Source organism: Chelon labrosus (genome assembly GCF_963514085.1).
Source record: "Chelon labrosus genome assembly, chromosome: 5".
NCBI lineage: Eukaryota > Metazoa > Chordata > Actinopteri > Mugiliformes > Mugilidae > Chelon > Chelon labrosus.
The window spans coordinates 24,736,759-24,748,973 of record NC_140341.1 but is presented as its reverse complement, the minus strand read 5'-3'; the positions used below and the strand labels follow the sequence as shown (position 1 = coordinate 24,748,973).

The window sequence follows — 12,215 nt, the reverse complement described above, 5'->3', positions numbered from 1 at the left end:
ACCCAGGAGCTCTGTTGACATAGGCTTAGTTAACGTTAGCTACAGCTTGATGAATTGAGTCATTGAACACAGCAGGAGAGAACGCAACGTTAGCCAGCCAAAGCTCCGGTGGAAAATTATTAGCTAACAAGCTGACAAGTTAAGTGACAGCATGTCCACCATCTCTTAATGCTCTCCCCAGGTTGGCAAAAAAATGCATCTCAAAATGCATCAGATTGATGCTTTGAAATATGGAATTTTCAAAATTTTCTTCCGGGGGAGCATGACCCCGGACCCGCCTAGAGGGGTAGTATCCTTCTCACCTTTTTCACCCCTGACCCGTTTTCATGTCTGTCCCCTGTTTTTTTCCAGACAAAAACTCAACAAGGACAAAGAACAGATGATAACGTCTAGCATGGCAACTCTCCAGTTCATTTTGCTCAAATGTATTTCCAGTTACAATCAGCACAAGCCACTGAAGTTACATCATCCTATACACTATGAGTACTAATTATTATCAGAATATAGTAAATGACATTTTCCTAATTAGTTAAACATTGCATAATTCTTGACATTTGTGAAGACTGGTTTGTGAAGTGGTTAACGTTAAAGTTTGAAATGTGTATCATAGATTTCATGCTAAAATATGTTAGGTTGAATAAAAATTTGAACATTTAATGGTGGAAGTTATCTTTATTGTTGTAAATTAAACTGAATGGTTAATCGATTACTCAGAAAATAACAAAAATAATCAATAGAAATAGTTTGTAGCAGCCCTTCTATAGTGTGTTTTTTGTTAACGTAGAGTCATTACGTAGAGTAATATTGCATGTTTGACTATTATTGTCTTCTCTATTTTAATTACTCAATCCATCTCCTTCCATGAATTATCAAACTTTCTTGATTAATTCATTACACTGACGCAATTTATGGTTAAACTCACAATTACTTGACATAAGTTTGAGGCAATTATATTTAATCATCACGCTAGACTGAACTGATACGTCTTCCAAAATAAACTCTGAGTATGTAAAGTATAATATGCACGTTAGTTAATGTTACACACACACACACATTAGTTAGAAATATCTCATTTAAAGTTAGGAAGAGCTGAAATGTGACTTTGAATCAATATCATTATCAAGCTGCTTCCTTAAATAATGAAATCCGTCTGTGACTCGGACACTGTCAGTCATCCAGATTAATTTATATAAGATAATTGCAGTCCCTTTCCCCTGAAATGAAATGTAAAGGTTACAGTGAGCCAGCCTGAGACTGCAGTGGGAGATTGCCAATGGAGCAGAGCACAGATTGTGATCTGTAAATTCTAAATTTGTTTTGAATGTGTTCACAAAGCGATTTCTACTCTGGCTTTAAGATGTTGACTTCCTGACACCAGAGTGTTTTAAATTATACACTCCTCTGTCACAACATCAGTGAGAAAGATCACTGATATGCGTAATATTCATTCAAAGCAGACACAGATTGTGACTGTGTGCCTGCTCTTCTTGACAATCCAGTATTAACCCAATGGTCCTAATTTGACAAGGTGTAATACTCCAGTGACACGAGATCTAGAGATCTACAGTAATGAATGAATAAACAGGCATTTCTATTATTATCATTAAATCGTCTGGTGCAGGTTGCACACAATTCACACAGCAGGTCTTGCTGTCATGGTTTGGTGTTTTTGTTTCATACTTGTGTTACTGTTTCTTGTTTCAGTTTGAAACATTACCTGGCACAACCTGTGGTTCAACAGCCAGTTTTATACCTGGATACCTGGATACCCTTGCTATTCACAGCTCATATGCCAGATTGCCTTTAGATTCGCAGTAGTGCCTTGTTCCCAATGTTAAACTACACATGTACTGTATGCCCTGTTCCTACGGTTTGCTGATTGCTTGAATTTTGTACTCTACATTACTCAAACTAGAGAAAACTGATATGTCTTCCAATAGCTGTGAAGAGCGAGTATAATGAGATGGACACCCACTACCGTGCATCTCTTCCAACTGGGGAGCACAATGATCAATGTGCGTGTCACGTACCACATCATTTGTCATTTTGCTTCTGAGAGGTCCACCACTATAAAATATCTACAACATTAAAGATTCACATTATAATGGTTGAGAAAACAATCAACCTATTTGAAGTTTTAATTAATTTGATTGTTTATAGGCCTGTGTAAACTGAAATGTGTCAAGTATACAAGACATCTGTTGTTTTGAAGCAGAAACAACAGAATTATTAATCAGAATGACATTTGAAGTGCACAAGAGGCTTTGTGGTAATGGAACAGACCCTTGTTTGATGCATACGAATCTAAAAAGGTCTGCTCTGCAGCTCTACTGTCTGCAACTGTGGTTTGAAACCACACAACATCAGTGTAGAGATGGGGTAGATGCTTGCAGCCATCAGGCGAATATAAATAGGTTCACCAGAGTAGATAAATACCTTCAGCATAGGCTAGCTATGAATCTACTTACTCATTAACTTGACTGGTTTCAAAACATGTAATTAAAGTGGAGACATGAACCAAACAAACTGTGCTGCACACATTAATGGGAAGACTCCTCTTCATGTGACATAACAGAAAAGAAAACAGAAGGTACCTGAAATGAGTTGAAGAACAGCTCAAAGTACATGCGGATCTCCCAACTTGGTCCCTGAAATGTATGAGGCATCCCAACAAAGATGATATAGTGGATGCCAAACACCAGCACTAGCACAAGGGTGGACTTTGCCAGTTTTCTGTGGAGACATACACACATATACAAATATAAGTAATGTCACATTTTCACAATAAAGTTTTATCCCATAAGAGAGTAATATTAACTTACATCAAATTGAAAGAAAACAACTATAGGGAGAAAAACCAACAGCATATTAATTTGCCAAGTCAACAGCTTCCCACCTTCAAGACACTGAGATAAGTAATGATTTTTTGTTGCCAAGTTCACACTCTGTCCACCACTTGAGATTAGATTCTTGACTTTGATACAGAAGTACAAGATTTCAAACGTGTCCTTGAGGGAATACTGATTTGAAGAACATTGACTCTGTTTCTTCAGACATGTAACAACTACACTTGGAGTGTATATCATTTTCTGCTTATTGTTTATAGGCTCAATGTTATGTGTTAAATTATAAATTCTTCAGGAAAACAGTGGGAATTTGTTCCCCAAAGCATATAACAGGTTTTAAGGTAAATTTCTGTCTGTGGATGTATGCCTGCGCCAACCAGTGACGTTGGAGTTTACTGATAGAAAAATAGTACTGATTGTATCACTGATTGTGTTCTATGCTCACCTTACCTTCAGCTTTAGACTAGTTACACATAGACTCGTATAACAATGACACAACTAAATGTATAACCTATGCGTTATCCTTTATTTAACATGTCTTTATGATCTTCTTTATCTTTATGGTTGGATTTACAATGTTTTCTCACCTGTTCTTCAGCCTTCACAACGTCATTGTACTGAGGATGTTGTGAGCAACAAGTGATAAGGGACTGATAGTACTCACATTGCCATGGAATCTCTCTCTGTGAATCGCTGATTAAAGAAACCTTTTTGACTTTTGACCAGAGTCTCTCAAAGTTCTTTTTCCATCATTTACATTCATATCTGTCACATGTACTGTATATGATATACTGTATGTATTGGAACAGTTTAATAATATTATAGTTGCATTCACAAGATTTGGAATGACAGACCGACATAATGCCTCCACGAATCAGAATCAGAATCAGAATCAGCTTTAATGGCCAAGTATGTACACATACAAGGAATTTGACTCCGGCAACTTTGCTCTCTTATACAGAAACAACTTAAATACGTGAAAGAAAAATAAAATAAAATAAAATAAAATAAATCTCAATCTGTACACATAAAATATAGGATAAGAGCAGATATATACACCAAACCAGGGTTTTGTACAGTGACTGTATACAATAGTGCAGAGTTATTGTTTATTGTTCATGTGAATGGTCTCACACTCTGTGACTGCTCAGAGTTCATCAGAGCGACAGCCCCAGGGGAAGTCCTTGTGGAGGGTGGTTTTGGCATACAGTGCTCTGTAACGCCGGCCTGAGGGGAGGAGTCTGAACAGATTGTGACCAGGGTGTGAGGGGTCTGTGGAGATTTTCCTGGCCCGCTTCCTGACCCTGGACAGGTACAGGTCCTGGATGGAGGGAAGGTCGGTACCAATGATCCTCTCTGCAGCCCTGACTGTTCTCTGCAGTCTGTCCCTGTTGTGCCTGGTGGAGGATCCAAACCAGACTGTGATGGACGTGGTCAGGACAGACTGGACTATTGCAGTGTAGAAGAATATCAGCAGCTCCTGAGGCAGGTTGAACTTCCTGAGCTGACACAGAAAGTACACCCTCTGCTGGGCCTTCTTCCTTACAGAGTCTATGTGGGAGGTCCACTTCAGGTCCCATGAAATTGTGAACCCTAGGAACCTGAATGACTCTACTGTAGGGACTGTCCTGTTGAGTATTGTGTGTGTGTGTGTGTGTGGGGGGGGGGGGTGATGGGGGTCTCTTCCTGAAGTCCAGTGTCATCTCCATAGTTTTGAGCGGGTTTAGCTCCAGGTGGTTCTGACTGCACCAGAGGACCACTTCCCTTCTGTATGCAGACTCGTCGCCATCCCAGATGAGTCCAATGACGGTGGTGGATGTGAAGTTACCCAGTTTCACCTGCTGCCTTGTGTCAGTCAGGAAACTGGTAATCCACCCGCAGACGGAGGGGGGCACAGTGAGCTGGGACAGTTTTTGGTGGAGGAGCTCCGGGACGATGGTGTTGAACGTAGAGCTGAAGTCCACAAATAGGATCCGTGCGTAGGTCCCTGCAGAGTCTAGGTGGTGCAGGATGTAGTGGAGAGCCATGTTGACTGCATCATCTACTGACCTGTTTGCTCTATAGGCAAAACTGCAGGGGGTCTAGCAGGGGATCCGTGATGTCCTTCAGATGGGCCAGCAACAGTCGTTCAAAGGATTTCACGATCCACAGATGTTAGGGCGACTGGTCCGTAGTCGTTTAATCCTGTGACAGGGGACTTCTTGGGAACCGGGATGATGGTGGAGCGTTTGAGGCAGGAGGGGACCTCGCACAGCTCCAGGGAGTTGTTGAAGATCTGGGTGAAGATGGGAGCAAGCTGATCAGCACAGACTTTCAGGCAGGACGGAGACACTCCATCAGGTCCTGGGGCCTTCCTAATCCTCTGTCTCTGAAAGAGTTGACGCACATCCTGTTCACAGATCCTCAGCGAGGGTGGTTTGGGGTGCGGCTTGGCCTTTTGTGACGGAGATGGTAGGGAAGTGAAAGGTGTGAAAGTCCTTTCAAACCTGGAGTAGAAGTCACAAGAAACAATAATGCACTGCCTGGGAATCGAACCCAGTTCACAAGAATGGGAGGCTTGTATGATACCACTACACTAGCAGTGCTTAGAAAGCGGATTTCAGGCCCAAGCGAGATTGTCTGAGAATGTCTGTCATCAGTGCAAAGGGAAAGGCAAAGCAACTAATTCATACTTCAGTCCTAATCCAGTTAGTTAACTTGTCCATCTAAAGTTTGAACTGATTCCATTAATTATTACTTTTTGTTCTGCAGAGACTGTTCCCTGCAGGAATCTTAGTTTAGGCATGAGTTGAATTCTGTCGGACTCTGGAGCACTGTGTACATCTTTGTGAGCTTTACTCCACACTGTGTGTTCTTGTTTTTATCAAGCTGTGGAAGCCATTTGTCCATGAAATACTAACATTGCAGGGTACTTTTTGCTGAGCCACACAACTTCTTGATCACAATTAAGTTATGATTAGAGACTAGGGAAAGCATTAACACAAGTTTGTGTGTGTGCGTGCGTATGTGTGCTAGGTGTGAAATACATTGATATCTATGATTTTTATTAAGTCCAATCATTGCACACTATCGTTCATCGCAATCCATAGCCATATCAAACATTTAAGGAAGTGGTTTACAGCAGCTTCACTTTCAAGCTAAACATCAAAGAGATGAGTGTTTCTATATGTTTAACTTGAACCAGCTGGCTGATTTACATGCATTAGCATCCATCTCTCATGTTCAAACACAAATCCTGTACAGTCACTAAAGCACAGTCAAGTCTCAGACAGCCCTTCTAAAAAAAGGGGGTGGCCCATCCGGGGTTAGTTTATAGCTTTGAACATCTCAATGATTGTAAGTGTTGCATGTTCTGCTACATTAAAATTCAATAGTAACTTTGGTGAGTACAGCCTTTTTACAATTGCTGGAAGTGATAAAACAGGGAAAAAGTTGGAATAAACTATAGTTGTTGCTTAATTTGTCATACATAGATTATTGGATGCTAGATTTAGTCAACATCATAACTCCATTCATGTTGTAAGCTTTTTTTGTCACCCTACCTACTAATTTCAGATGTTTCTCTATGAATTAAATGTCGTATTTGGCCTGCAGTTTATTGCACCTGATCATTATTATAATTTCTGACAAATTGTCTGCTCATCTGCACCAAACAAACTCGTCTGCAGCATTCAAATCTGTACTCTTCTTGGATAATGTACTGTAATTATAATGTTTTTATCTGACACACGAATGCCAGCACCAGCAGTGCAATAACAGTGATAATTACAGATGTGAAAACGTGTGTGTGTGAGGGGGGTTGACTAGGGACACTGAGAACGAGTCAGACAGGAGCAAAGTGCACACTAATTTATGAAGCAGAAGTCACTTTACCGGAGCTCACCATGGGCATCTCATGTTGTATTGTTGAAAACGTATTACAGAGCAAATGCTGTTGTGTGACATTATGTACTTAACAATGTGACCATGTATGAGGCGATTTATTATTAATTATTGCTAAACAGACTCACTGGTGGAAAATCATGCATATGTACGTAAAACCTAAATAAAGGTGCATAAATAATGAAACCAGATATATCTTTGTTTACATTTAGGTGGCAGTAAGAGTGGGAGTTCTGCGTGTAGTGGTTATGGATCTGTTTGGTTATTTAGTGGCAATAACTCTAGGTGTGTATTTCATGTATAGATGAGAGTTTGTGTATTATAAACAAACATACATAAAAACTTTAAGTGATAACTCATTGATAACTTAAATGATAACTGAAATTTAATATTTTTCAGTTTGTCAGCAAACCCATGAAAAGAGTATTGACTTTGCATCAGTAAAGAGACGTAACCTATTACTTTGTAGAGCTCACACAATTACACTTGACATGTTCCTTCAGTGCAATGGACAGGTCATTTTGCGTTAATCATCGTGTACTGCCAAAATACTCATTATTTAGTATGTAGTTCCAGCACTGAAAACAGTCTCCAAGTCTTGTCTGTTAGCTGAAAACAGAATGAATGAAAGATCAATGCTGATGAATGCCTTGTGGACATGAAATGGAAGGCTGTTGGTACAGACACTGTCAGTTTAGTACAAACCTGTACTGTTTTCTGGTGTCATATCTCCCTGCGTTTGTTTCTCGAATTTTAGTAGCCAGCACTCGCACGATGTTCACAAACAGAATAAAATTGAGCTGAAATAGAAGGAAACAGACAGAAAACGCTTCAAACTGTGCACAATCACTCCTGTGACTCAAAAATACAATAGGGGGGAAAATTAAGTCAAATCTTGAAAACAAAAATAATAACTTCTCATCAGAAGAAAATGGACAGGTCAGTTTGTTATTTTAAACCCAAATTATATCAATTAATATTAATACAAAAAGTTATTGAGTTTAAATTGCAGTTAATATAAATGACTACATTATACTAACTGTGTCTTTCTGAAACTAGAATAGTGAATAGAACCCTTTCATTCGCACATCCATTATATCTTTTTGAAGTCTGTATTATGAGGTGGGACTAAATACTGTAACTAACTATTAAGTGGCTACATATCTTTTTTTGAAAAGTATTGAAAAAAAACTAATGTAGAGGCATATAGAGTAGATAAAGAAGTAGGAAAAATACAGCCTCTTTGCAGAGTTTAGGAATTTCTTTTTAAGAACTTTAATGAGAAAGATGCAAATAGAGGCTTATGTTTTCTGCAGCCAAAGACCTGGGCCCCTGAATCATCATCCTTTCTATTCCACACTATTCACCCCTTTCATGAGCCTGAATGAGCTCCAGAATACAAATACATGCCAGGAGCAACAGTCCTCTATAAGAAGCCATAAACCAGTCATGAAATAATGACTTTGATATGAAGCATGTTCATCCTTAGTCTCCTCCTTATCTTTCCACCATTATTATCATGAATAAATGCACAAACAATAATTAAGAATGACACTACACTTGACAGCGCAGTGACAGTGCCAAGGAGGAATGTTTCTTATTTGCATATTAATGAGAGACCCATAATATATGCCATTTTTGTGATGAAAGGTTAAGTAGCATTTTAAAGTAGGATTCAACCTGCAAACATCACCGTCCTATCACATTTCCAGGAACATTAGTCACTGAGGACTTTGATGACTGGCGCCGTTGGTGTGGAATAACCACATCTTTATAAATAAACTTAAGCCACACACCTGACACTTAAAATTGAGATGTCTCTTCCAATATTCATAAATGTAACTCTATGTGACAGGAGTTCGCAATGTCATTTACAGCAATATTAATCCAATTTAACTGCCTGTGTATGTATTTGGAAGTTTTTGTCAGTCGTGAACTGAATTAAGATATATATAAAATCCTGTTGTACAGTCCATATATGTCTGGATACTGAAATGTTTTAGTGACAAGATCTTCAAATAGGTTTGTCCAAGATGCTGGAACAATCTCCTGCCAGGTGCTTTGAAAATTAGGTGCAGATGTATGTAGCAGAACTAGTGCTGCTTTAAAGGTGAACAAATATGATTTTGTTTGATGCTTCTTCTGTTTACTGCACTTTGTGTGACATTAACTGATCTATTAATCTATTGTTTTTTATGCACAATAAATAAAAATAAAAAATATATACGTATATAGCGTAACTAACGGAAAATAATAATTTAATCAGAATTAGAATTTAGAATACTAGCTTTAGAAATGTATATGTTTATATATTTTCTGCAACAGTCACTTTTTATAAGCTATTCTGATTGACATCATTGTTGTTACAGTGCTCACACCCATCACTATCAAGTTCAAGATGTCAAGATATATTTTATTGTCCCTTGCGGAAATTTGTCTGGGACTCAGTGTTATTGCTACACAGAACGTCTTCCAACATGGCGCCATCCTTACTGCATCAAAGTGGCAAAGTCTGCAGAGTGAACAAAGTGCAGAGTGTGGAACATTTGTCTCACCCTATCGGCAGTGAGAGCGATTACACAAACACTGTTGGTACACTCATACGGCGTGCATGCCTATAATCCACAGCCACTCGGTCCTTTCTCTTCTTTCAATGCTCTCTAACAAAGTCGACGCCAGCACAAATCCATGTTTGCCCTCTCCATTGATCGTTTTATCTGCTGTAATCCTTCCACTGAGTTTCTTTTCTACCTGGAGTACCAGAAACCTGTCTTGGACACTTCCCAGGCTTTATTTCATTCTTTCTGACCACTGTGTGTTTATACAACCTTAGTTAGATAAGTTTTTCTACAACTGGCTCAGCCATACTCTGGGGTGTCGTCTCAGTCACTACGAACGTTACCCTCTGCAGCTTTGGCAAACCAATTATTGCTGGTTGGCGTAAAAACCCATAGTTACCGGTGTGCGAGCCAAATGAATGCAACAGACATTCTTTTATATGTAATTAATCAAATCTTAGGTTGTTCTGTTACGTCTACTTAATTCCAGAGTTCCCAAGTGTGTTGTTAGAAGCCCGTTGCTCAGCAAGCTATTTGTTTTATAACGGCACACAAAACATTCGTACTTTTGCCATATTTGATATAATTCACCGATGCACAAGGATTGTTGGACTGAATCTACAGCACAGCACATGGTCATTTCTCATTTCTGCAAGTTTACACTCTTTTTGTGTCTTCATTCTATAATCTATCACAGCCAGCAGTGCATTAGTCCTGATAAGCAATACTGCCACTGATTAGAATCTGCAGGACATTTTTCCAGTCACAGCTTGTGGCAACTAAACTCATGCAACAGACCGCCTCAGACTACGCAAGTCAGAAGATATCAGCCGTCAAATGTGTCATTTTTTAGAAGTAGTTTGCTCATTAATTCAGAGCTTTTGCAAAAGTGGCCTCCGCAGCAAGACACTGCAGGAACAAAGACTCTCTTCATCTTCACTTCGGTTCAGTAGTGTTTTCACAGTTCGATTTGTTTACTATGTAGAGAATAAACGACAAGTAGAGTTTGTTGTTAATATTGATTCAAATAATTTAATGACTGAAATGTTGTTGCTCTGTGTCATGTTGCTTATTTGATTTTGATATGAGAGAGATTAAAGAGGAAGAGCAAGTTCTAAATACTTTGAGTTATCACTGCATACTTTTAATGACCTGAAAATACACTTTTCTGTCAACATTAAACATTTAAATGATTTGCTGATGTTTCTGTACAGAGCATGTATTGCACACACTGTGTTGAACGTAGTATATATCTGTGCATGTTTAGTAGGAGGAAGTTTCATTTTAAGTACCATGTCTGCATAATTTCTCCCTGTAATAGACTAGGAAAGTCAGCCTCAATCTTTTGAATGCTGTGTAGACCCTGCATTCTCAGTTTCCTTGAACTTCTTATCTGTCTGTTCCCGTTCTCATTAGAATAACACAGAGATGATTAAAAACGTGTATTCAACCAACTGTGACGCTACGTTCTGTCTTAGGGTTCATTGTGCTCAGACGGCATTTATTTTACACAGCTATGCCCTAGTGAATTTTTAAGCACACACCACATACATACCTTGTTAGTTTGTGACTACTTTAGATATGTGTATAAATGAAACACACATTCCAGCTCAAATTCCCTTTTCTGTGGCATGTTACATTTTTCTATAGTTCCTTTCTCATACTTGAAAATGTTATTCACTTACATGTCGTTCAAAATTAAAATGTCACTGAAGATGTTTTTCCTGTTCTGTTTGTATTGAACCAGTGGTTACTTATATTGTCACTGCAGAAAAAACAAGTACAGATTCTAGATCTAAACTTAAGATATTCTGTCCAGTAGTTGAATTGACAAGTGATAATGATAATAATAATACATTTTATTTATAAGCGCCTTTCAGGACACACAAGGACACTGTACAAAAAAACAACAACAACAACAACAAAAAAAACTGAATAAAATGGAACAGTGCAATTACAGAGAATATGCTTTCTGGAACAGGTGTGTTTTAAGTCTAGATTTGAAGAGAGGGAAAGAGTCAATGTTACGATGAGGATAGAAGGGACAGGGACACTCGACTGTGCTATTTGTATTGCAAGACATGTAAGTTGTGTTGACAGATGCCTTGTGGGTCTGTTCTCAGCCAAGGGCTTATGCCTACCACACCTTAATCTCATCACTGGTGTGTAAATGTGCTAAACAGCTTTCCAGTTCCAGGTTTCCAATTTAGATAAGGAAGTGTGTGATCAAAACATGAAGAAATAATCTCTAGATTAGTAGAATTTTAAATGTCAACTTCAAGTATTTGTTATACAGACCGAACATTACAAGGATGCAGCCTCACACAAAACCTCTTCAGGAACAACTCAAAAAACATGAAGAACAGCACAAGGTGTTGACCTCCAAATTCACTAGATCCCAAACTGATCAAGTATCTGTGGGATGATCCACAGAGGCCCCTCCCCTCAACCCATAGGACCCAAAGGCCCCCACTAACAACATCCTGTTTCCAGACACCACAGGACACCCTCAGAAGGCCCATGCCCATTCTCTGATGAGTCACATCTGTCTTGGAGGCACGAGAGAGACCTACACAGTATTAGTAAGGTAGTCATAATGTTGTGCCTGATTGAGTTATGAAGTAACAAGCTACTCGGAGTAAAACACTGTGGTTCATCTCCACTGCAGGCAGAGGCAGGTCCGGATTGGTCTGTGCCAGCATGTGTAAGTTGATACAGCTGCTGTGCATGTTGTGATAAGCTTCACTCTGTCTTATGCAGTAGTGTTCCTGGACACAGAATCTCTGCAGGCACCTGAATGACACAGTCACACCAGGCTGCGCAGCACTTCTGGGAAAAGTCTTTTGTGTTTTGTTACTTTGTGTACACTCCCCAGCGCCAGGCAGGAGGCTTTCATGTGGACTGGGATAAATAAAACTGTCCCCAGTGT

The 12,215-nt window shown here is 39.2% G+C and overlaps 1 protein-coding gene across 1 annotated transcript in view; it reads right to left on the bottom strand.

The window, feature by feature from the left end:
• pth2ra (parathyroid hormone 2 receptor a) overlaps positions 1 to 12,215 on the bottom strand; it is a 46,774-nt gene that overhangs the window by 6,611 nt on the left and 27,948 nt on the right. The window contains exons 10-11 of the mRNA XM_084545153.1: positions 7,434 to 7,528; positions 2,595 to 2,733 (exon numbers count right to left, since the gene is read on the bottom strand). Of these exons, the coding sequence (XP_084401279.1) occupies positions 2,595 to 2,733; positions 7,434 to 7,528 (234 nt within the window). The remainder of the gene's footprint in view (positions 1 to 2,594; positions 2,734 to 7,433; positions 7,529 to 12,215) is intronic.